General features: G+C 39.5%; 1 protein-coding gene and 1 long non-coding RNA gene across 2 annotated transcripts in view; one reads left to right on the plus strand and one right to left on the minus strand.

Annotated features, from left to right (window-relative positions):
- The window catches only part of LOC137771904 (uncharacterized), an 82,018-nt gene that overhangs the window by 44,984 nt on the left and 12,605 nt on the right, over positions 1–24,429 (plus strand). The window contains exons 3-4 of the long non-coding RNA XR_011075424.1: positions 10,831–10,869; positions 16,839–16,904. This is a non-coding gene — a long non-coding RNA (uncharacterized lncRNA). The remainder of the gene's footprint in view (positions 1–10,830; positions 10,870–16,838; positions 16,905–24,429) is intronic.
- Positions 12,158–14,888, minus strand: PATE1 (prostate and testis expressed 1). The gene is given in 3 exon segments (XM_068554113.1): positions 12,158–12,291; positions 13,073–13,243; positions 14,804–14,888. Coding segments are annotated over 3 exon segments (390 nt in total).

Raw genomic sequence — 24,429 nt, forward strand, 5'->3', positions numbered from 1 at the left:
TGGGTTAAGTACTCTGGAGAAAAAATCAAATAGGAAAGGGGCATGGGAAGTGTGGTAAGGGAGTTTTGTGTGTGCATATATATATCTGTATCCATATCTATATTTTCTAATACTGCCACATTCCCTTTCTAGTGAGTAATCCGAATATTTCTTCCTCTTTCTCCCCATCACCCCCAGTGTACGTCTCTCCACTGTAATCACTTATGATCTTTGTCCGCCTTGAAAAGTTTAACGAATAAAGCTGGAGGGAAGCGGAGGTCACTTTCCTTCCTGGGCTGTCCCATCCATCTCTCAGAGAGGGATGCTATACCAGGCAGTCAGACCGTATCTGGGGAATCGGCTCTGATCCCGGTGACTCACTTTGTGAGGATGTAGTGCCTCTGGAGGTCATGCTGAGGCGAATGTCCGGGAGGGTTGTGGTACCTTAAAGGGCCTGAGAAACTCACTCACAGATGCTCAGTGACCCCAGCTTTGTCACAGCTGAGCGGACATCATGTGGATGTGGACTTACACATGCTTTGTGTAGACCAACAAACAGAAATACAACCCTGTGAAGAGGTACTAGGGAGAGAGATTCGACACCAACATTAATTAGTATCTCATGATAGAGCTTACAAAAATGACATGGGACATCTGCCTGGTCTGAGTTCTAAGTAGGTGGAAACAAAGACAAGATGTACTGTCTCTTGGGAACGCTGTAGAGAGGATTCAGGTGGTTTGACCTGAAATTTATGATTTTGTGATTCTAGTGGGATGCCTCAGGGCAGGTGATGGGGATAAGAAAAGCTGGAGCCTCCCACTGGGACCTTCTCAGGAATGGGCCCCAGGATGTTCCAGTTGCTTCTGCTGGGCATATTCACAGTGCTCTTCATGAATGAGAGTAAGGCCTGGTGAGGGTGGCACTTAGGTGGGCAAATGGGTGGGCAGAGAATGTATGGGGAGGAAGAGAGGGATTTGGTGACTTGACTCTTGGGGCTGGTGTGAAGTGGTTCAAGGAGAATTTTTCTTCTTCTCTTTACAGGAGACAGAGTCCTGACATCAAAATGTACGGTGTAGTTCATTTTCAGTTCCTGGGTAAATAATGCCACAATGAGAGGGGACGTTTTTGAGTTCTTTACACATCATCTCTCTACCCTCCCTGACTACCCACCACTCTCCTCACTCACTGTTCTAGTGTCTTCTTTCAGCCCCCAGCCTTGGGTGGGGGGCACTCCTTAACTTCTTGAAGGGAGTAATGACCCCCTGACAGAAGCTGGGAGGGGTGTCAGCATCCTTCTTTTGAGTGTGACACCACCCGTGTATAAATGTTCGCAGGCGGGGGCAGGCTTCTGGAGCAGAATCCCTCTCCCTAGAACTCTGCATCAGAGTTTTCCTCTCTTTCTTTAGTTTTTCGATTTTGCAATTATTGTAAAGATTTTAATGGAATGCAGTGTCGCAGACCTATGAAGCAGTGTTGGAAGTTTAATTTATTGCTGCATAACAGGAGTTGTACCACAGACCACTTTTACTTTAGTGATCGTGTTACAGGTAAGCAGGGGTAGAAAGAGACAAAAAATATTGCCAGTGGTGCCCACAGCCCCTGGACTCAAGATGTGGAGGGAGACTGGGACCAGGGGAGGGTGAGGAAAGTGGGATTCTCCATACACAGACCTGGGATGGAGGCTGTATGGGGGGCAGGTGTCTTTAGCCTGGTCCTATTTAGAGAGACACAGATGAGATGCAGACACAGCCTTGGGGCTCATTCCTGTGTATAGAAAACTTTGAGGTTCTGGGGAGAAGTCATCGCTAAGAAGATGGTGAGAGTAAGCAAGGTGGTCACATTTGCTTTCCTCTTCTCTTTAGGGAGACATCTCTACCGTTACTCAGCACTATCTTGCAGGCCTTGTGAAGAGGGAGTGTTCCAAGTATTTCATGACTTAGTGAGAGAAACATATTGCTGTAATCATGACAACAGGTGTAATGATGGAAACTCTCTCCCAGAAAAGTCAAAGATATTTGGACTAGAAGGAAAGGAAAGTATATATGATACTGAACAGGTTAGCTACAAATAAAATGATTAACATTTTGAAACCATCTCTCCCAGTAATTTTTGCCCTTCCCTTACCCAATGGCAACATCATCTTACATTTTCTTTTTGTTAATAATGTTTTGTTTCTTTATTAAAAAATGTGTCAAGAGTAGTTTGAAAAGTGCTTGCAGCTTCATGTAAGCCTAGGTCTCGTCCTACCTTTGCTTTGCTGTGGCTATTTTCAAATCTTCTAACCACATCTAATTTCACTTCCAGTGTTATCACTTTTCATTTCTTTGTTCTGTCATATTTGTTGACTAATTCCCTCTTTTGAGTATCCATTTTTGTAAAATGTCGCATGGGTTTATCACTGGGAGACAAGGAGGCGACACAACTACGTGCTTTACTATCTGTGTGTAACTAATAGATGATGTTCAGTGACCAATCACCAAGACTTTGAAAGAAGTAACTGTTACTGTTCATGATGCACATCTTTTATTTGGATAATGATTTTGGAATAAAGAACTAGTAGCAAAGTTTATGCAATAGTTCACAGTTAATATTGATACAACTAAAAGTTCAGCCTCATTGTTGGGGGACAGGTGTTGTTTAACTACACTGTGAAAACTGATATTCATGCATGTTGAATTGTTGCAAAGGACTACCTGTATCTTATTGTATGAATCTTAGCTAATATATTTATATACACATATATATTATTCTAGGGTGTGTAGTATTCCTCCTGATATGCAGGCTTATGATGGTTATTAGTTTCTACCATATTCTATTTCTATAAAGAAGAAAATATTTTAATATACAAATTAATTTTAAAATATTTTCAATTTATGTATGCTGGAATTTCCCCCAAATTGTATCGGGTTAGAATGAATATTATACTTTAACATCTTTCAAAGTAGAAAATATGGTAGATTCTTCCATTCAGGGTTGTTTAATTAGTTTACATGAATAGAATGGAGATACTAGCAGCAGGTTGCACATGTGAAATGATTCATGGGGGACTTACTGTGATGTGTGGTTAGTGTCTAGAATGGTCTCAAATAAGTCAAAACTAGAAACTAAGAGGAAGCGTCACATTAATAAAGAGATACAACGTGAGGAAGGTAACTGGTAGCAGGAAGAGTAGCAGGTGCACACTGAGTGATACAGATGTGATATCACACATTTATAGCTAAGCTTGAAGTGAAGATTCCTAAAGCACTGTGGCAAAGCCCCTAGAGTTTCATCGTATCCAGAAGACTCCAGGTCTGGTCTTCCTGAGCCTGTCCTGTATGTTTCCCATCTTGGATTTTCATGAGATTCTGACTCCCCTTTGCCCCGTGTTACAACACCCCATCACCCCCTAATTTTCAACTCCATTCTTTATATTTTATAGAACAAACAACAAACAAATGGGAAGCAGAGAGAACAGTGAGGGAGGCCAGACCCTGAGCAAGTGCAGTAGTTCTAGATTCAGGTCCAGAATTCTCTTCCAGCCAAAGATCCCTTGGTTGGTGGTGGACCTAAGCTGGCAAAACTGATCAAAGAAGACAAACCAACTGTACGGAACTTTCAATCTGGAGGGTTATTAATATCAGGAAAAACAGGGTTTCTTTTGTATAAATGTGTGTAAAAATCATAGATTTCCAACAGAAATGTGTTCATTATTGAAAAATTGTCAGGAAATCACATCTCAAAACTTTTGATTGCAAATTTTATACGAGTTGCACTTGTATTGGAATCCAGGACCCTGGCTCTAAAACCTCAGTGGGCTGTGTCCAGAGATATTATATGATCTGGGGCTTCCAATTTGACTTTATGTTTTAATGGACTGGGCTCTAAAACAACTGCTGAATGTTTCAAAACATGCCTTGTGAGTATTCAACACATGTATGTGGATTTCTTGATTTATGCTTGTAAGGTGCTGCTAATGGTGACAAAGAGAAACTGGAAAAATGAAAAATTATGTTTACTCTTTCAGCCATTTGGATATGTATTTATTTGTTGTTCTATTGTGGATTCGCTGGGGCAGGGAAACCTGCCCATGGGCCCTCAGGCAGAGGTACTAGCCACCAGGAAGGATGTTATGAGCTGCAACTGGGAAGAGGCTGTGAGTCAGGAGGCTGAAGGTGTTTGCTGTGGAGTTCTTGGGTTGATTTTAAAGCTTTGCTTAGGACTGTCTAGGTAGGACTATGGTCTCTCAGTTGGGACAAGTTGGAGGCTAGCAGTATAGTTTTTGGATCTCCACAATTTCCATTATAAAAAAAGCAGAACAAGTAGGATAGTAAAAAGAAAATGCCATATAAAAAATCAGGGTCTACTAGAATAGCCTAAGCCCTCAAAGATCTCAGAAATATAGAAGTACGCCACTAACATTCCTTCTGCAAAAATGAGCTACATTCTGTGCAAGAAAGGAGCTGTAGGTAGAAATGAATTGAGCAGGGTAAAAAGACTAAGGAATAGGCAAAAGTTCAATTATTGGTAGGAGAGGAAACAAGAGGTAGCAAGTCCTGGAAATTATTATGGAGGTTTCTTTACAAAGATAAAAACCAATTAACCACTTTGCTTTCAGTGCATTCAAGAGATCTAGCTAGGAAATCACCCCTGGTCCAGTTCCATCCCCGACATAAGAATCTGCTTCCGTACTGGAAAAATACCTTTAATTTAAATATGTATGACATAAAAAGACTGCAAATGAACCTCATATAATAATATGTAAGAAAAGTAAATTGAATACCATATTAGGGAAAACAAAGCAATACCGGAAGAACATGTCTCTAAAGTAGAAACTCAATGTGACATTTCAAAGTTAACCAAAAGAAAAGAAATGGGGTAAATGATAGAAACTACGAAAAAGCAGCATAAATCAAAATAAAAATAGGTTCAGAACCTTCTTTAAATGTCAATGGACTAAACGCTCCAATCTAAAGATATAGAGTGGCAGATTGGATGAAAACAAGCCTCAACAAATTTAAGAGGATAAAAATCATACCAAGCATTTTTTCCAACCACAGCGGTATGAAACTAGAAATCAATTACAGAAAGAAAAAGGGGAAAACCACAAACACATGTATACTAAACAACATCCAACTAAAAAAACCAATGGGTCAATGATGAAATCAAAGAGGAAATCAGAAAATACCCTGAGACAAATGAAAATGGAAACACAATTTTCCAAGATCCATGGGATGCAAAAAAAAAACAGTTCTTAGAGGGAAATTTATAGTGATACAGGCCATCCCAAATAAACAAGAAAAAACTCAAATAAGCAACGTAAACTACCACCTAAAAGAAAAAGAAGAATAAACAAGGCCCAAATTGAGCAGAAGGAAATAATAAAATCAGAGAGGAAATGAATAAAATAGAGACCAAAAAGAAAAACCAATAGAAAAAAAAAATCAATGAAACCAAGTGCTGGTTTTTTGAAAAGATAAAAAGAATTGACAAACCTTTATCCATTCTCACCAAGAATAAAAGAGAGAGGGCTCAAATGAACAAAATAAGAAATTAAAGAGGTGAAATAACAATACCATAGAGATACAAAAAATCATAAGAGAATACTATGAACAGTTATATGCCAACAAATTGGACAACCTAGAAAAAAATGGACAAATTTCTAGAAACATACAAGCTGCCATGACTGAATCAAGAAGAAGCAGGCAATTTGAAGAGGCAGATCATGAGAAGTGAAATTGAATTTATAATAATAATGATAAAAAACCTCCCAGAAAATGGAAATAAAAGTCCAGGACCAGGAGGCTTCACAGGGGAAGTCTACCAAACATATAAAGACATACTTATCCTTCTCAAACTATTCCAAAAAAAAAAAAAAAAGAGGAGGGAACACTGCCAAATTCACTTTATGATACCACCAACATCCTGATAGCAAAACCAGGCAAAGACACTACAAAAAGGAAAATGTCAGGCCAACATATTTGAGGAATATAGATGCAAAAATTCTCAACAAAATATTAGCAAACCTAATCCAACAATATATAAAAAGGATCAGACACTGTGACCAAGTTGGATTTATTCCAGGGTCACAAGGATGATTCAGCTTTCACAAATCAATCAATGTGATACACCACATTAACGAAAGGATGGATAAAAATCACACTATCATCTCAATAGATGCAGAAAAATATTTGACAAAATTCAGCATCCATTCATGATAAAAATTCTCATCAAAGTTGGTGTAGAGAGATCATATCTCAACATACTAAAGGCCATTTATGACAAACCCACAGCCAACATCACACTCAAGTGAAATCTGGGACTTCCCGCTAAACTCAGGAACAAGACAAGGTTGCCCACTCTCGCCACTTCTATTTAACAGAGTATTGGAAGTCCTAGCCTGAGCAATCAGACAAAAAAAAAAAAAAAAAAAAAGAATACCCAAATTGGAAGGGAAGTGTTAAAGTGTCATTATTTGCAGGTGACATGATAACTTCATACAGAGAACCCTAAAGTCTCCACCCAAAAATAGTTAGAACTAATAAATGAATTCAGCAAAGCTGCACGATACAAGATTAATAAACAGAAATCTGTTTCTTTTCTATACACTAACAATGAAACATCAGAAAGAGAAAGTAAAAAGACAATTCCATTTAAAATCGCATTGAAAAGAATAAAATACCCAGGAATAAACTTAACCAGGAGGTAAAAGACCTATACCCTGAAAACTATAAATCATTGATGAAGGAAATTGAAGATCATACAAATAAATGCAAAGATATCCCATGCTCTTGGATCAGAAGAATCAATATAATTAAAATGACCATACTGCCCAAAGCAATCTACAGATTTAATGCAATCCCTATCAAAATACCCAGGACATTTTTCACAGAACTAGAACAAATAATCTAAAATTTATATAGAACCACAAAAGACCTTGAATTGCCAATGTGATTGTGAATAAAAAGAATAAAGCTGGAGGTATAATCCTCCCAGACTTCAGACTATACTACAAAGCTATAATAATCAAAACAATTGGTATTGGCACAGAAACAGACACATAGATAAATGGAACAGAATAGAGAGCCCAGAAATAAACTTATGCCCCTATGGTCAATTATCTACAACAAAGGAGGCAAGAATATACAATGGAGAAAAGACAGTCTCTTCAACAATGGTGCTGGAAAACCCAGACAGCCACATGTAAAGCAATGAGATTAGAACATTCTCTCATGCCGTATACAAAAATAAAATGGTTTAAAGACCTAAATGTAGGACATGAAACCATAAAGCTCCTAGAAGAGAACATAGGCAGAACACTTCTTAGTAGAAATTGTAGCAATAATTTTGGAACAGTCTCCTAAAGCAAAAGAAATAAAAGCAAAAATAAACAAATGGGACCAATTTAACCTAAAAGCTTTTTCATGGCAAAGGAAACCACTGACAAAGCGAAAAGACAATCTATGGATTGGGAGAAAATATTTGCAAAAGATTTGACTGACAATGGATTAGTATTCAACATATACAAACAGCTCGTACAACTCAATATCAGAAAACAAACAATCTGATTAAAAAATGAGCAGAAGACCTAAATGGTCATTTTTCCAAAGAAGACACACAAATGGCCAACAGACACATGAAAAGATTCCCAACATTATTAATCTTCAGAGAATGCAAGTTAAAGCCACAATGAGATATCACCCCACACATGTCAGAATGACTATTGTCAAAAAGAACACAAATAACAAATGCTGGTGAGGGTGTAGAGAAAAGGGAACCCACTGCTTGTGGGAATGTAAATTGGTGCAGCCACTGTGGAATACATTATGGAGGTTTCTCAAAAAAATAAAAATAGAACTACCATGCGACCCAGCAATTCCACTCCTGTGTATATATCTGGAAAAAACAAAAACACTAATTTGTAAAGATACATGCACCCCAGTATTCAGAGCAACATTATTTACAGTAGTTGAGATATGAAAGCAACCTAAGGGTCCATCAGCAGATGAATGGGTAAAGAAGGTTACTTAGCCATAAAAAAGAATGAAATTTTGCCATTTGCAGCAACATGGATGGACTTGGAGGGTATTATGCTAAGTGAAATAAGTCAGACAGAGAAAGACAAATACTGTATGATATCACTTATATGAAGAATCTGAAAACGACAGCAAACTGGTAAATATGACAAAAAAGATGCAGACTCACAGATATAGAGGACAATCTAGTGGTTACCAGTGGGAGGAGGGAAGGTTGGAAGGGCAATATAAGGGTAGGGGATTAAGACGTACAAACTATTATGTATAAAATAAGCTACAAGGATATATTGTACAACACAGGGAATATAGCCAATACTTTATAATACGTATAAATGGAGTATAACCTTTAAAAATTGTGAACCACTATACTGTACACCTGTAACTTATACAATACTGTACATCAACTATATCTCAATTTTAAAAAAGATATAAGAGGCAAAAGAAAAAATAGATAAATTGGAATATGTCAAAATTTAAAATTCTGTGCATCAAAGGACAGAATCAACAAAGTGAAAAGGCAACTCATGGAATGGCAAATTGTATACCTGATAAGAGATCATATTCAGAATGTATTAAAAAAAAAAAAACTCCTATAACACAGCAACAAAAAAGACAGCCAGCTGATTAAAATGTGGACAAAAGGACTTGAATTCCTCCAAAGAAGATACACAAATGGCCAATAAGCACATGGAAAGGTGCTCAACATCACTAATCATTAGGGAAACGCAGATAAAAGCCACAATGAGGGCTTCCCTGGTGGCGCAGTGGTTAAGAATCTGCCTGCCAATGCAGGGGACATGGGTTCGAGCCCTGCTCCGGGAAGATCCCACATGCCGCAGAGCAACTAAGCCCGTGCGCCACAACAAATGAGCCTGCGCTCTAGAGCCCGCGAGCCACAACTACTGAGCCCGAGAGCCACAACTACTGAAGCCCACGTGCCTAGAGCCCATGCTCTGCAACAAGAGAAGCCACCGCAATGAGAAGTCTGCGCGCCGCAGCGAGGAGTAGCCCCCGCTCGCCGCAACTAGAGAAAAGCCCGCGTGCAGCAACGAAGACCCAACGCAGCCAAAAATAAAAATAAATAAATTTATATATATAAAAAAAAAAAAAGCCACGGTGAAATAACACTTCACACCCATTAGGATGGCTACTAACATAAAAACAGAAAATGACAAGTGTAGGTAAGGATGTGGAGAAATTGGAGCTCTAGTACACTCTGGGTGGGAGTGTGAAATTATGTAGCTCCTGTGGAAAACAGTATGGCAGTTCCTCAAAAATTTAAACATAGAATTACTATATGATCTAACAATTTCACTTCTGGATATATACCCTAAAGAATTGAAAGCAGAGACTTGAACAGATACTTGTACACCTATGTTCATTGTAGTATTATTTGCAATAGCTAAAAGGTGGAAGTAACCTAAATGTCCATCAATGGATGAATGGATAAACAAAATGTGGTATATACCTACGATAGAATATTATCTGGCATTAAAAAAGGAGGGAAATTCTGGCACATTCTACAGCATAGATGAACTTTGAGGACATTATGCTAGTGAGATAAGTCAGTCACAAAAGGACAAACACTGGATGATTGTACTTCTATGAGGTGTCCAACATAGTCAAACTCAGAAACAGAAAGTAGAATGTGCTGCCAGGGGATGGGAGTATTGTTTGATGGATACAGAGTTTCGGTTTTGTAGGATGAAAAATGTGGATGTAGGATCCATGTGGAGATGGATGGTGGTGATGGTTGTATAGCAACATGAAAGTACTTAATGCCACTGAACTGTATATTTAAAAATGATTAAAATGGTAAATTTTGTTTTATGTATGTTTTACCACAATAAACAACAACAACACAGTGACAATAGTAGCACAAGAAGCAGAAGTGAGTAAATGGAGTCAAATTCTTACAGTGTTCTTGGGTTGCTAATAAGGTGGTAAATGTACTAATTTAAGGTAGACTGTAAAGAGTTAAGTATGCATAACTATTAAAAGAATTATTAAAGAATGTATAATTAAAAAGGTAATAGAGAAGATAAAATGACAAATACTAGATTAACCTTAAAGAGTCCCAGAAAGATAAGAATGAGAAAATATTCTATAGCTGCACAAAATACAAAATATTTTTTGTCATAAAGCAGGTTCTGATAAATAAATACATTGAGAACATCCACAAAGTATCATTCTTATTCTCTTATCCATGGGGAGAAAGTTATAAAAAATTTTTTTTTATTATGTTTTTTTCCCTTACCAAAAGATTCTTTTAAGAACCTTGACTTCAAAGATTGTTGCACTCTTCCATGAAACCGGCTATCTTAATTAACAATCTGCTATGCCAGAAATAAAACTTAGACATGACTTTTTCTGAATTTATACATTGTTCTAAGTTTCTTTGTTAAGACTTTGGCATTTATTCTTTCTCCCTTTATGCGTTTCATGCTCTTTCTCACTGGAAGTGCTTAAAGATTTGTCATCTTTCATAGTCTTTAACTTATGTTTTACTATATATAACTTATGTTTTACTATATTTAGCTTATGTTTTTCCTTATTTCTTAGGTCTGTACTCTGTAAGCCTTTCTATTCTATGGTCATCTTTTCTACATCTTCTTCTTTCTTACTGTATTCTGGGAGAGTTCCTCATTCTGGTCTTCCAACTGCCTAATTCTTTGCTCATCTTTTTCAAGAAATACATATAATATTTCATCTATTGTGGGCTTTTTTTTTTGATTTGTTATATTTTATACCAAATATTCCCACCTGTTTATTTTTTATTATTTTGTTTCAACTCACATGTTTAATTATCTCTTTATATTTTCTTTCTTGCTTTAGATACCATGAGGATAGCCGTCACGACTGCGGTATCCTAAGGTGAGCAGTGCCTTAAATACAGGACTTTTTAAATAAATATTTGTTGATGAAATTAAGGAAGGGTTTGGCGAGGAAAGAAAGAAGAAAACACAATATGGGTATGGAAGAAATGTAACTTTCTTTATGATATTTTTATAATATTAATTAATCACCCTTTTCAGGCCTCATCCTACCAGTTTGTCAGGAATCAGTAATCAATCCTTGTGAGCATACATTTTCCGACCCCTATTTTTTCCCAGGAAGGGAAAAAGAGGAAAGGAAGGGAAGGAGCAGGGAAAAGAATTGACCTATCCTCTTTCTTTTCTGAAGCAACTTGGGTATTCAGTGAAAGCACTAGGTTCTGTAACAACCTGCAGGATGTACGTGCTGGAACTGTACAAGCGGGAGACCTGAGCGTGTGTGAGGTGGAGGTGGGTGGTGAGGAAAGGCATCTGGTCGTGGGGACAGCTCTCCACAGAGACTGCTGCTGAGGTGTCTCGTGGACAGACCCACGTGGCTTCCTCAGACCCCACAGACCTCAGCTTCCTCCATGCCACGCCGCAGGCATGGGAATATTTGTGTGGCTACTTCTGGTCTCATCTCCTTGGAAGCATACTACAGCTCTTCCCTGTCTAGGGGTTGATGCCTTCCTATGAGTTTGCCAGGGAAGCAGAGTGCAAATACTATCTCTAGAATTCCAGGCATGCCTTCTCCTTTTCTTCTCCAACCCCCAACTCCATAGAGAGTCTTCTTCTACAAGGCAGAAAATCTTTTTCTCTTCATAGCTCTTTAACAAATTTCTTTCTATATTCTGCCCTGCTCCTCACTCTGGGAATAGCATTCATGAACAAAATTTATGAAGACTTAAGTCATCTCTTTTCATGTTGCCCCCTCCCTCCCCATGAGGCCAGAGTTATACGCTTTAATTGGAGAGAGATAAGAAGAACAATACCAAGAGAAAAAAATGAAAATATTCTGTCACAGCAGGAAGGGAAGGAGCAGGGAAAAGAACTGACCTATCTTCTTCCTGTTCTGAAGCAACTTGGGTATTCAGTGAGAGCACTAGGTTCTGTAACAACCTGCAGGATGTGTTGATCTTGTATTCAAGGTGTTCCCTACCCCTCACTCACCCAGGGGCCAAGGCAGAGAATCTATTGATAGAAAAAGAGAGGGCTTTTTCTTACATATGCAGAAGGCAGAGCCATACGTTTGCAATCTGAAATGTGTTTTTTTAGAAAATCATTGTGAAGAGGTGGTGCCAACAATGTCACCCACCCAGAGACTGGAGCCAGAAAAGGACCAGTGATTTCTAGAGGTCTTCATTGCACAAGTCACGGCTCCTGCAGCACCTGAAGTTCACCAGATAGACACTCCATTTTATATTGTTCACATTAGCACAGTTCTTTAGGCAGCCCCTAAAGGTTAACCAGGGTGTACCATCATCTGCAGAAGGAGGAGAAACAGATCAGCAAAGAGGTTTCTGGAAAAACAAACAAACAAACAAAAAAACACCTTCTTTCCAGCCTGCACCAGCATACAAAAACAACCATGTGTAGTTCAAGGCTCGATTATTCAAATGTGAAGAATCGGAAGATGTTGGAATTTGGGGGTTTCCCAAAAGAAAAGCAATAGCAGAGTAGTTAAAAAAAAAATTCCTGGATATGGGGATGTGATGACAGCAGCAATTCAAGGATTGCCCAAGCTGGATGTTTCCACTGAGAATGTTAACACTGGTTTAAGTAAGGGTTAGAAATACTAAGGAATCGCTCAGCACAAAGGCTAGGAAAACAGAGAAATCATGATGTTTAGTCTTACCCATGAAAAGCCATTTAGTCGATATTTATTGCTGACACTGGCCCCTCTATTTTCACAGTTTAAAACCACCCACAAGGAGGTCCAGGCAGGGACAAAGACAAAGAACTGGCCTCCTCACTCCAACATCCAGCTGTTCTCCACTGGCCGTACTGTGCCTCTCCTTTCCCCCCAATTGTCTCCTCTGTTTTCTTCAGGCTTCTCAAAATATTGATTCCATAGCTACAGACCCCCACCCCTTAGAGACTGCCTCTATCTATTTTTCATTATGGCATGCGATGGGGTAGAGATAGTCAGTCATCCCAGGGTTGAGACTGCCTGAGCTAAAGTAAGGTCCCACCTTTTTACTATGACTAATGTATCCCTGTCTGCTTCCTCTGCCCCTTCCTCCTTCCCCAAACCCACAACTTACTTCTGAAAATCCTCCCAGTTGTGCAAGCCTCTTCCATTGTTGCAGTACATATTCCTCTACCTCTGGAACACTTCTCCCCTGGAAACTGGAGGTGGCACATCCTACACTGAATAATTTCTATAATTTGGGCCAGAGAGTAGGGAAATCGAAGTGAGAGAGGGTCTCACACTGCTATGAAAGGACCCACCTCCCCTTTCAAATTTGAAGTCCGCTGGGAGCCCCGAGGGCTTTGTCAGAGAGTCATTAAACTTGGGCATCGGGCTTCCCTGGTGGCGCAGTGGTTGAGAAAACGCCTGCCAATGCAGGGGACACGGGTTCGAGCCCTGGTCTGGGAAGATCCCACATGCCGCGGAGCAACTGGGCCCGTGAGCCACAACTGCTGAGCCTGCGCGTCTGGAGCCTGTGCTCCGCAACAAGAGAGGCCGCGATAATGAGAGGCCCGCGCACCGCCATGAAGAGTGGTCCCCACTTGCCGCAACTAGAGAAAGCCCTCGCACAGAAACAGACCCAACACAGCCATAAATAAATAAATAAATAAATTTTTAAAAAAACATGGGCATCTACCTCTATTAAAATAGGCTAAGTCAAAAGAGGGGCTAAAGTTTATGGTCTCAGAAGTTTTAGCCTGTAAAACAGGTGGAGGGCTAAGGAAAAGGGGAACAAAATCAAAACTGAGATAATCAGGTCAGGTCTTCTTCATACTCACCAGGAATACGGTGTTCACCAACAAATAGTTCATGGCCTGTGCTGGCAAAGAGAAATAAAACATATCTGCAATTTTCTCTAAGATTTACCCTTGCCTAAGGTCACTGTAAGCCTTGTAACACATGAGGCCCATCCTGCACTCTTAACCTGGAGACACTCTAGGCTCTTATGTCCCTCCAAAGCCTAGTCCCCCATCACGTGGCATATCCGCACCTCTCCCTCTTTTCAATTCTCTTCACCTCTAGAGGGACTCTCAGCCTCCCCTACCCATCTCTTAGGATACAGCACAGACTCAAAGGAAAAAGATAAGTGCACCATTTTGTGTGTGTGTGCCTCATTCCCTTCTTTTTAATTGACCTATGTGACTTTCTTACCTACATGCGCCTGGAAGCTGACAAGGGGGAAAGCATCTGAAATCCATGAAATTGCTACACTTTGGATTTAGCCAGCTAGTGCCTTAAAAATCAACATTCCACTTCCCCCTTTCCCTTTTTCTTGCTTTTTAATACACTCATCCTTAGCCTTGTCAACTGCTGCTCATGTTTTTTCATCAAACTTAAAATCAGCTCCCATCCCAGCCCGATCCTGCTGGAAGAAGTTGTTGAGTGCTGAAATTCAGGGTCTATCTCTGGATTCCTTTCAACCCTCAGTGCTCATCCTACCCCTTTCATCTCCTCCCTCCCCCCAAATTCCCCATCCCACACCACTGATCCATTTCTACTCACTTCCATGTTCTTTGTCTGCAAATGACCCGTACAGTACTGTTGGAAAAAAAGAAAAAGATACACTCTCTGAAGACCTCATTTTACAAACCTCACCTCACAGCTTCTGTGAAAATCTTTTCAATTCCTTTATAATCTACCTGTTTCCTTCTGCAAGAGCAGACTAAGACTTTGGTGAAGGTCCCAGGGACATGATGCGTTGTGGACAAAAGTCATGGCATCAGAATGACAGCTTCTGTTACCATATGGCTCTCATAAGAGAACTTCTGTCATGCGAACCCCGACCCGTTCCGGGATCCTGGACACGTGTCTCCAACTGTCAACCATAGGGACTCACCTCTACAGCAGCAGAGGAGGATGGGGAGTCCCAGCAGGAGGGAGTTGTCCATTTTGGAGGGAGAAAACATCAGGTTAGAGCAGGAAGCTGCAAGGTGCCTGTTTATATATCTACCAGGTTGGGCTTCCCCAGGAAGGGCTAGGGGTGGGGACATTGCGGAAGTCCTTCAAAGGTATTTCCTGCTCCTAGGGAAACCAGGGACTCTAAAATTTTTTCTTTTTGGCAAATTGTGGGGAAGAGGGACTGCCTAGGTAAGTCCTGGACCCGATTTATTTCAGTCCTAGCATTCAGGATTTTTGATGCCATGTTCTGTGGTCTTTTCATTATACCACACTGTGGGAGAATACAAGGATAAATCCGGGCTAGATGGCTTGGATTCAGAGCCATTTACACTGAGATGCTCATTCAAGCTGAGAGAATATATGAGTGTAAATAATTGGAATGCAGGAAGTCCAAAAGAGGGCTAAGCACAGAGCCTTTAAAACTCAGTACTATAGGGAATGGGGAAGAGAGGTGGAGAGGTTAGATTCAGACGACTTGACAGAGGATAATCATGAAGGAAATAGTTTCCCGCTGTCAATCATCCTGGAACAAATTAAACCCTGGGGTAGAAAATGAGAGCTGAGGGGGAAACTGCTTTCCGTACTTGGAGTTCCCGGTGGTTGAGACTTAGACTTTTACTAAGAGAGAGGTTTGAGATTACTTCACCTGGAGGGAGGTAAGCTGGTCCTTCCCACTTGATGTCGAGCCAGGAATGGGGAGGGGGGGGGTACCTCAACTCTGAGAATGACTAGGTAATCAGTTAGGGTGGTGATTGAATGTAAAATTCCTGTAGAGGGGATTGAGCCTGTGGATTCTAAGAACAGCCATATTTGGTATCTCATTCTAAGTTTTCTGTTAGTTTCCTTCAGTTATTCCTATACCTTCCAAAAATTGTGATGGGAGTTGCAGCTTAGTCTGTGCTGTCATTGCAAGGAGTTGAAGGAAGGGTCTGTGCCCATGCTTAGGGCAAAGAAATACAGGGGAAAGAAACAGCAACCTGAAGGAAGCAGACTGCAATAGAGCACACTATAGGTCTACAGCAAAGTGGGGTAGTAGTCTAAGACGGATGTTGGCTGAAGAGGCAGGGACAGCAAGAGTGACGTATGGAAGAGATGCTCTCCAGAATACACTGGGGGTTGTTACTACACGCCCAAAGAGCAAATGGACATTTCCATACAGGGAGGAAGGAGGAAGGGGATATAACTAGTTAACTGCTTACCTGTGGCACCTAGGACTCTGGTGAAGCTTTGAAATAACACCATGAAGTAATCATGTATTACTCTCTAACACACACACACACACACACACACACACACACACACACACACACTCGACATCACTGGTTTTTGTGTTCTGCATATTCACTAGAAGATCTGTCCCTTTCCCTCCTCTCAATGCCCTGACATTTAGCATCTTCTCTTACACCTATACATTTCTTTCTTCGATTTTTTGAGATCTCCCCTCCTTTCCTTCTAGGAATTCCGTATTTAATTCTTTGACTAATGGTGGCACACACGAAACAAGGGAAGGTTTTCTTCCTCTGCCCCACAAGAAACTGTCTCCTCACTTAATTACACTCCGATGATATTATTTTACCACTTCTCCTGAAGCAGAAATTTCCCCCTCTCAGCTTTACTGATCCACCTGAATTACTTGCTTATATTTGAACCCTATTTTATTGACTTACTTTTCTCCTAAAATCTCCTCAAATTCACACTCCCAGTCTTAGTATCCCATAATACCTGATTTTCTTACTGGGCCACATTCGATACCTTTTCTCAGTGCTCCTAATCCTTTTTCCTATCCTCTTAGGGCACCCCAAAATAATTATTCTTATGTCATAAATTACAGACCCATGACTTAAAAGTGTTCAGGAATGAATTCCTTTTGCCTATTGCCCCAAACCTCATGTGGAGTCTGTATGACCCCTTTACTCATGATACCCTTCTCTCCATCACAGAGTTCTGGAGGTCCAGTTAGTCCAGAAGAGTAGCCCTGGATTTTCCTCAACTCTGAGAGTGACTAGGTGAGTACTCAATTACATCTTTATGTATATGATTAGAAGATGTTTAGATTATGCACTAGGATTTTTGGTTTGCATCTCCAACGTTACCATGCAAAACAATAAAAATGATGTTTCTTGAATGGAAATCCACTTTCCAATCGGTTACCATTATTTTCAGAAGACATAGATCTACTCTCCATGGTGAATACAGTAAAAATATCCTGAAATTCATTGGTAATAGAGGTATTTTCACACAATGACATTTTTGGATAGGTTAATGGAGCTGGTGGTGAGTGGCAGGATTTGATTTGAGGAAAGAAATCTCACCTCAGGCAGATGCCACATGTGATGAGGAAGGTCAACAAGATGAAGAACCACAGTTACTGTTCCAATGCAGCCCAATGACCTTAAGCGCCTGGGGTTTTCCCAGTACCCATAGGATTTATACCAGTGATCTGGCAGGAAAAGAACAGTTTCTTCTAGATCAGGGTTTGAAGGAACAGTCAGATCAGAAAATCTTGTCTCTTTTCCTTCAAGCAAGGGAGCAGCACAGTTCTGGCTGACTGAGACTACACGAAACCAGAGAAGTTCTACCCTCTTGAGGGATGTGAAAATGTAACTTTCAGACAATATGTGCAGATCCAAGAAAGAACATGAAAGAAGTGTCTCTGGGGAGAGCTTCTGTGCGTATTCTTTTCTACCATGAGACCCAGCATCCCCGAGGACTGGCTGGGAGTCTCAGAATTGTTCAATACGTCCACAGTTCCCTAGATAGTTCATTCCTAGAGTGCTGGGAGCTGGAGAAGGTAACGTGGATGTTAAAGTAACTAGGGAGGCAGTCAACAATGAAGAATCATCTACCCATTGTTCCCGTACAGCTTACAGCTCAAATTAAATGTTCTGTATTTTCAATGTGCTGTTTCAACGATTCTACTATCACCAGGAGAGCTCTATTTATTTATTTATTGAATTTTTGAATTATTTTATTTTTTTATACAGAAGGTTCTTATTAGTTATCCATTTTATATATATTAGTGTATATATGTCAGTCCCAATCTCCCAATTCATCACACCACCACCACCCCTGCTGCTTTCCCCCCTTGGTGTCCATACGTTTGTTCTCTACATCTGTGTCTCAATTTCTGCCCTGCAGACCGGTTCATCTGGACCATTTTTCTAGGTTCCACATATATGCGTTAGTATACGATATTTGTTTTTCTCTTTCTGACTTACTTCACTCTGTATGACAGTCTCTAGATCATCGACGTCTCTACAAATGACCCAGTTTCGTTCCTTTTTATGGCTGAGTAATATTCCATTGTATATATGTACCACATCTTCTTTATCCATTCGTCTGTCGATGGGCATTTAGGTTGCTTCCATGACCTGGCTATTGTAAATAGTGCTGCAATGAACATTCGGGTGCATGTGTCTTTTTGAATTATGGCTTTTTCTGGGTATATGCCCAGTAGTGGGATTGCTGGGTCATATGGTAATTCTATTTTTAGTTTTTTAAGGAACCTCCATACTGTTCTCCATAGTGGCTGTATCAATTTACATTCCCACCAATAGTGCAAGAGGGTTCCCTTTTCTCCACACCCTCTCCAGCATTTATTGTTTGTAGATTTTCTCATGATGCCCATTCTAACTGGTGTGAGGTGATACCTCATTGTAATTTTGATTTGCATTTCTCTAATAATTAGTGATGTTGAGCAGCTTTTTATGGGCTTCTTGGCCATCTATATGTCTTCCTTGGAGAAATGTCTATTTAGGTCTTCTGCCCATTTTCTTGATTGGGTTGTTTGTTTTTCTAATATTGAGCTGCCTGAGCTGTTTATATATTTTGGAGATTAATACTTTGTCCGTTGATTCGTGTGCAAATATTTTCTCCCATTCTGAGGGTTGTCTTTTCAGCTTGTTTGTAGTTTCCTTTGCTTTGCAAAAGCTTTTAAGTTTCATTAAGTCCTATTTGTTTATTTTTGTTTTTATTTCCATTACTCTAGGAGGTGGATGAAAAAAGGTCTTGCTATGATTTATGTCAAAGAGTGTTCTTCCTATGTTTTCCTCTAAGAGTTTTATACTGTCCGGTCTTACATTTAGGTCTCTAATCCATTTTGAGTTTATTTTTGTGTATGGTGTTAGGGAGTGTTCTAATTTCATTCTTTTACATGTAGCTGTCCAGTTTTCCCAGCACCACTTATTGAAGAGAGTGTCTTTTCTCCATTGTATGTCCTTGCCTCCATTATCATAGATTAGTTGATCGTAGGTGCATGGGTTTATCCCTGGGCTTTCTATCCTGTTCCATTGATCTATATTTCTGTTTTTGTACCAGTACCATATTGTCTAGATTACCGTAGCTTTGTAGTATAGTCTGAGGTCAGGGAGTCTGATTCCTCCAGCTCTGTTTTTTTCCCTCAAGACTGCTTTGGCTATTCGAGGTCTGTTGTGTCTCCATACAAATTTTAAGATTTTTTTGTTCTAGTTCTGTAAAAAATGCCCTTGGTAATTTGATAGGGATTGCATTGAATCTGTAGATTGCTTTGGGTAGTATAGTCATTTTCACAATATTGATTCTTCCAAGCCAAGAACATGGTATATCTCTCCATCTGTTGGTATCATCTTTAATTTCTTTCAGCAGTGTCATAGTTTTCTGCATACAGGTCTTTTGTCTCCCTAGGTAGGGTTAATCCTAGGTTTTTTATTCTTTTTGTTGCAATGGTAAATGGGAGTGTTTCCTTAATTTCTCTTTCAGATTTTTCATCATTAGTGTATAGGAATGCAAGAGATTACTGTGTATTAATTTTGTATCCTGCAACTTTACCAAATTCATTGATTAGCTCTAGTAGTTTTCTGGTGGCATCTTTAGGATTCTCTATGTATAGTATCATGTCATCTGCAAACAGTGACAGTGTTACTTCTTCTTTTCCAATTTGTATTCCTTTTATTTCTTTTTCTTCTCTGATTGCCGTGGCTAAGACTTCCACAACTATGCTGAATAACAGTGGTGAGAGTGGACATCCTTGTCTTGTTCCTGATCTTAGAGGAAATGCTTTCAGTTTTTCTCCATTGAGAATGATGTTTGCTGTGGCTTTGTCATACATGGCCTTTATTATGTTGAAGTAGGTTCCCTCTATGCCCACTTTCTGGAGAGTTTTTATCATAAATGGTGTTGAATTTTGTCAAAAGCTTTTTCTGCATCTATTGAGATGATCATATGGTTTTTCTTCTTCAGTTTGTTAATATGGTGTATCACATTGATTGATTTGCATATATTGAAGAATCCTTGCATCCCTGGGATAAATCCCACTTGATCATGGTGTATGACACTTTTAATGTGTTGTTGGATTCTGTTTGCTATTATTTTGTTGAGGATTTTTGCATCTATATTCATCAATGATATTGGTCTGTAATTTTCTTTTTTTGTAGTATCATTGTCTGGTATTGGTATCGGGGTGATGGTGGCCTCATAGAATGAGTTTGGGTGTGTTCCTTCCTCTGCAATTTTTTGGAAGAGTTTGAGAAGGGTGGCTGTTAGCTCTTCTCCAAATGTTTGATAGAATTCACCTGTGCAGCCATCTGGTCCTGGACTTTTGTTTGTTGGCAGATTTTTTTTTTCCTTTTTTATTTTTATTTTATTTTATTTTTTAATCAGTCATCAGTCTTATACACATCACTGTATACAAGTCAATCCCAATCGCCCAATTCAGTGGGCTTGTTGGAAGATTTTTAATCACAGTTTCAATTTCATTACTTGAGATTGGTCTGTTCATATTTTCTATTTCTTCCTGGTTCAGTCTTGGAAGGTTATACCTTTCTAAGAATTTGTCCATTTCTTCCAGGTTGTCCATTTTATTGGCATACAGTTGCTTGTAGTAGTCTCTAAGGATGCTTTGTATTTCTGTGGTGTCTGTTGTAACTTTTCCTTTTTCATTTCTAATTTTGTTGATTTGAGTCCTCTCCCTCTTTTTCTTGTTGAGTCTCCCTAATGGTTTATCAATTTTGTTTATCTTCTCAAAGAACCAGCTTTTAGTTTTATTGGTCTTTGTTATTGTTTCTTTATTCCTATTTCATTTATTTCTGCTCTGATCTTTATGATTTCTTTCCTTCTGCTAACTTTGGGTTTTGTTTGTTCTTCTTTCTCTAGTTCCTTTAGATGTAAGGTTAGATTGTTTGTTTGAGATTTTTCTTGTTTCTTGAGGTAGGCTTGTATTGCTATAAACTTCCCTCTTAGAACTGCTTTTGCTGCAACCCATAGGTTTTGGATTGTCGTGTTTTCATTGTCATTTGTCTCTAGGTATTTTTTGATTTCCTCTCTGAAATCTTCAGTGATCTCTTGGTTATTTAGTAACGTATTGTTTAGCCTCCATGTGTTTGGATTTTTTACGTTTTTTTCCCTGTAATTCATTTCTAATCTCATAGCGTTGTGGTCAGAAAAGATGCGTGATATGATTTCAATCTTCTTAAATTTACTGAGGCTTGATTTGTGACCCAAGACGTGATCTATCCTGGAGAATGTTCTGTGCGTACTTGAGAAGAAAGTGTAATCTGCTGTTTTTGGATGAAATGTCTTATCAGTATCAGTGAAATCTATCTGGTCTATTGTGTCATTTAAAGCTTGTGTTTCCTTATTAATTTTCTGTTTGGATGATCTGTCCATTAGTGTAAGTGAGGTTTTAAAGTCCGCCACTATTATTGTGTTACTATCGATTTCCTCTTTTATAGCTGTTAGTAGTTGCCTTATGTATTGAGGTGCTCCTATGTTGGGTGCATATATATTTATAATTATTATATCTTCTTCTTGGATTGATCCCTTGATTGTTATGTAGTGTCCCTCCTTGTCTCTTGTAACGTTCTTTATTTTAAAGTCTATTTTACCTGCTATGAGTATTGCTACTCCAGCTTTCTTTTGATTTCTATTTGCATGGAACATCTTTTTCCATCCCCTCACTTTCAGTCTGTATGTGTCCCTAGGTCTGAAGTGGATCTCTTGTAGAGAGCATATATATGGGTCTTGTTTTTGTATCCATTCAGCGAGCCTGTGTCTTTTGATTGGAGCATTTAATCCATTCACGTTTAAGGTAATTATCGATATGTATGTTCCTATTACTGTTTTCTTAATTGTTTTGGGTTTGTTTTTGTAGGTCCTTTTCTTCTCTTGTGTTTCCCACTTAGAGAAGTTCCTTTAGCATTTGTTGTAGAGCTGGTTTGGTGGTGCTGAATTCTCTTAGCTTTTGCTTGTCTCTAAAGCTTTTGATTTCTCCGTCGAATGTGAATCAAATCCTTGCTGGGCAGAGTAATCTTGGTTGTAGGTTTTTCCCTTTCATCACTTTAAATATATCATGCCAGTCCCTTCTGACTTGTAGAGTTTCTGCCGAGAAATCAGCTGTTAACCTTATGGGAGTTCCCTTGTATATTATTTGTCGTTTTTCCCTTGCTGTTTTCAGTAATTTTTCTTTGTATTTAATTTTTGCCAGTTTGATTACTATGTGTCTTGGCATGTTTCTCCTTGGGTTTATCCTGTATGGGACTCTCTGCATTTCCTGGACTTGGGTGGCTATTTCCTTTCCCATGATAGGGAAGTTTTCGACTATAATCTCTTCAAATATTTTCTCGGGTCTTTTCTCTCTCTCTTCTCCTTCTGGGACCCCTATAATGCGAATGTTGTTGCATTTAATGTTGTCCCAGAGGTCTCTTAGGCTGCCTTCATTTCTTTTCATTCTTTTTTCTTTATTCTGTTCCACAGCAGTGAATTCCACCATTCTGTCTTCCAGGTCACTTATCCGTTCTTCTGCCTCAGTTATTCTGCTATTGATTCCTTATAGTGAATTTTTCATTTCAGTTATTGTATTGTTCATCTCTGTTTGTTCTTTAATTCTTCTAGGTCTTTGTTAAACATTTCTTGCATCTTCTCGATCTTTGCCTCCATTCTTTTTCTGATGTCCTGGATCATCTTCACTAACATTATTCTGAATTCTTTTTCTGAAAGGTTGCCTATCTCCACTTCATTTAGTTGTTTTTCTGGGGTTTTATCTTGTTCCTTCATCTGGTACCTAACCCTCTGCCTTCTCATCTTCCCTATCTTTCTGTGAATGTGAGAATTTTTTCTAAGGGTGACCTCAGCTAAGGAGAAATAAGGGATTCCTCTTCTACTTTCCAAGGTAAATTCACCAGTGATGAAGGTCATGCTCAGAGACCAGCAGTCCCATGGTGGCATATAACCTTCTGTTTTGCTGAGTTTACTACTTACATTGAGACTATCCCTGACCAGTTTACTGAAGCACATTCCCCCTTCTTATTTCCTCTCTCTCTGTGTGTGTGTGTGTGTGTGAGTGTGTGTGTGTGTGTGTGTGTGTGTAGATGTGGGAAGCAAGCTGGGAGAAATCTGTTATTTTAAAAATGCCACGGAACTTTCCTACCATGTTTTTTTGTTTTTTTAATTTTTAGGGAAGGCTCTTTTATTTATTTATTTATTTTTATATTTATTTTTGGCTGTGTTGGGTCTTCGTTTCTGTGCAAGGGCTTCCTCTAGTTGCGGCCTCTCACTATTGTGGCCTCTCTTGTTGCAGAGCACAGGCTCCAGACGCGCAGGCTCAGTAGTTGTGGCTCACGGGCCTAGTTGCTCCACGGCATGTGGGATCTTCCCAGACCAGGGCTCGAACCCGTGTCCCCTGCATTAGCAGGCAGATTCTCAACCACTGCGCCACTAGGGAAGCCCTTTCCTACCATGTTTAAGCTGCCTTATTCTGATTCATCATTTCTTGGTTGCTGTAGACAAACCTTAGACAAAGTGGATTGCAATGAATTTTGCTCTTTTGGTCAGTGTTTCTGTGGAGGGACAGTCCTTTCAAGCTCCCTCGTCTGTCATTTCCACTGATGACGTCTCCAGGCCTCCTCAAAAAGTATATTTTAAAATAATTAAATAGCTCATAAGTACTAATTTAGTCCTCACAATTATTCTTGATAGATACCATTGTTTATTTTTTTTCTGAGTAAAAAACCCCTAAGGATAGAGAGGTTAAAGGACACACACAGGGTCACACAACCAGCAAGTGGAGAATCCAGGTTTAAACAGAGTTTCATCCAACACTGAGCATGATGCTATAATGATCACCCATGGAAAGAAGGTAGCTGGTTTTCATAGACCAGAGATTATAATAACTTGGTAAGATTTATATATATATATATATATATATATATATATATTTTATTTATGTATGTATTTATTTATTTTTGGCTGCATCAAGTCTTAGTTGCGGCACACGGCATCTTCATTGAGGCATGGGGGGTCTTTCGGCATGTGGGCTTCTCTCTAGTTGTGGCATGTGGGTTTTCTCTTCTCTAGTTGTGGCGCACGGGTTCCAGAGCACGTGGGCTCTGTAGTTTGTGGCATGCAGGCTCTCTAGTTGAGGCTTGTGAGCTCAGTAGTTGTGGCGTGTGGGCTTAGTTGCCCCGCAGCATGTGGGATCTTAGTTCCCTGACCAGGGATCGAACCCGCATCCCCTGCATTGGAAGGTGGATTCTTTACCACTGGACCACCAGGGAAGTC

This window comes from Eschrichtius robustus, chromosome 11 (assembly GCF_028021215.1).
Source record: "Eschrichtius robustus isolate mEscRob2 chromosome 11, mEscRob2.pri, whole genome shotgun sequence".
Taxonomy (NCBI): Eukaryota; Metazoa; Chordata; class Mammalia; order Artiodactyla; family Eschrichtiidae; genus Eschrichtius; species Eschrichtius robustus.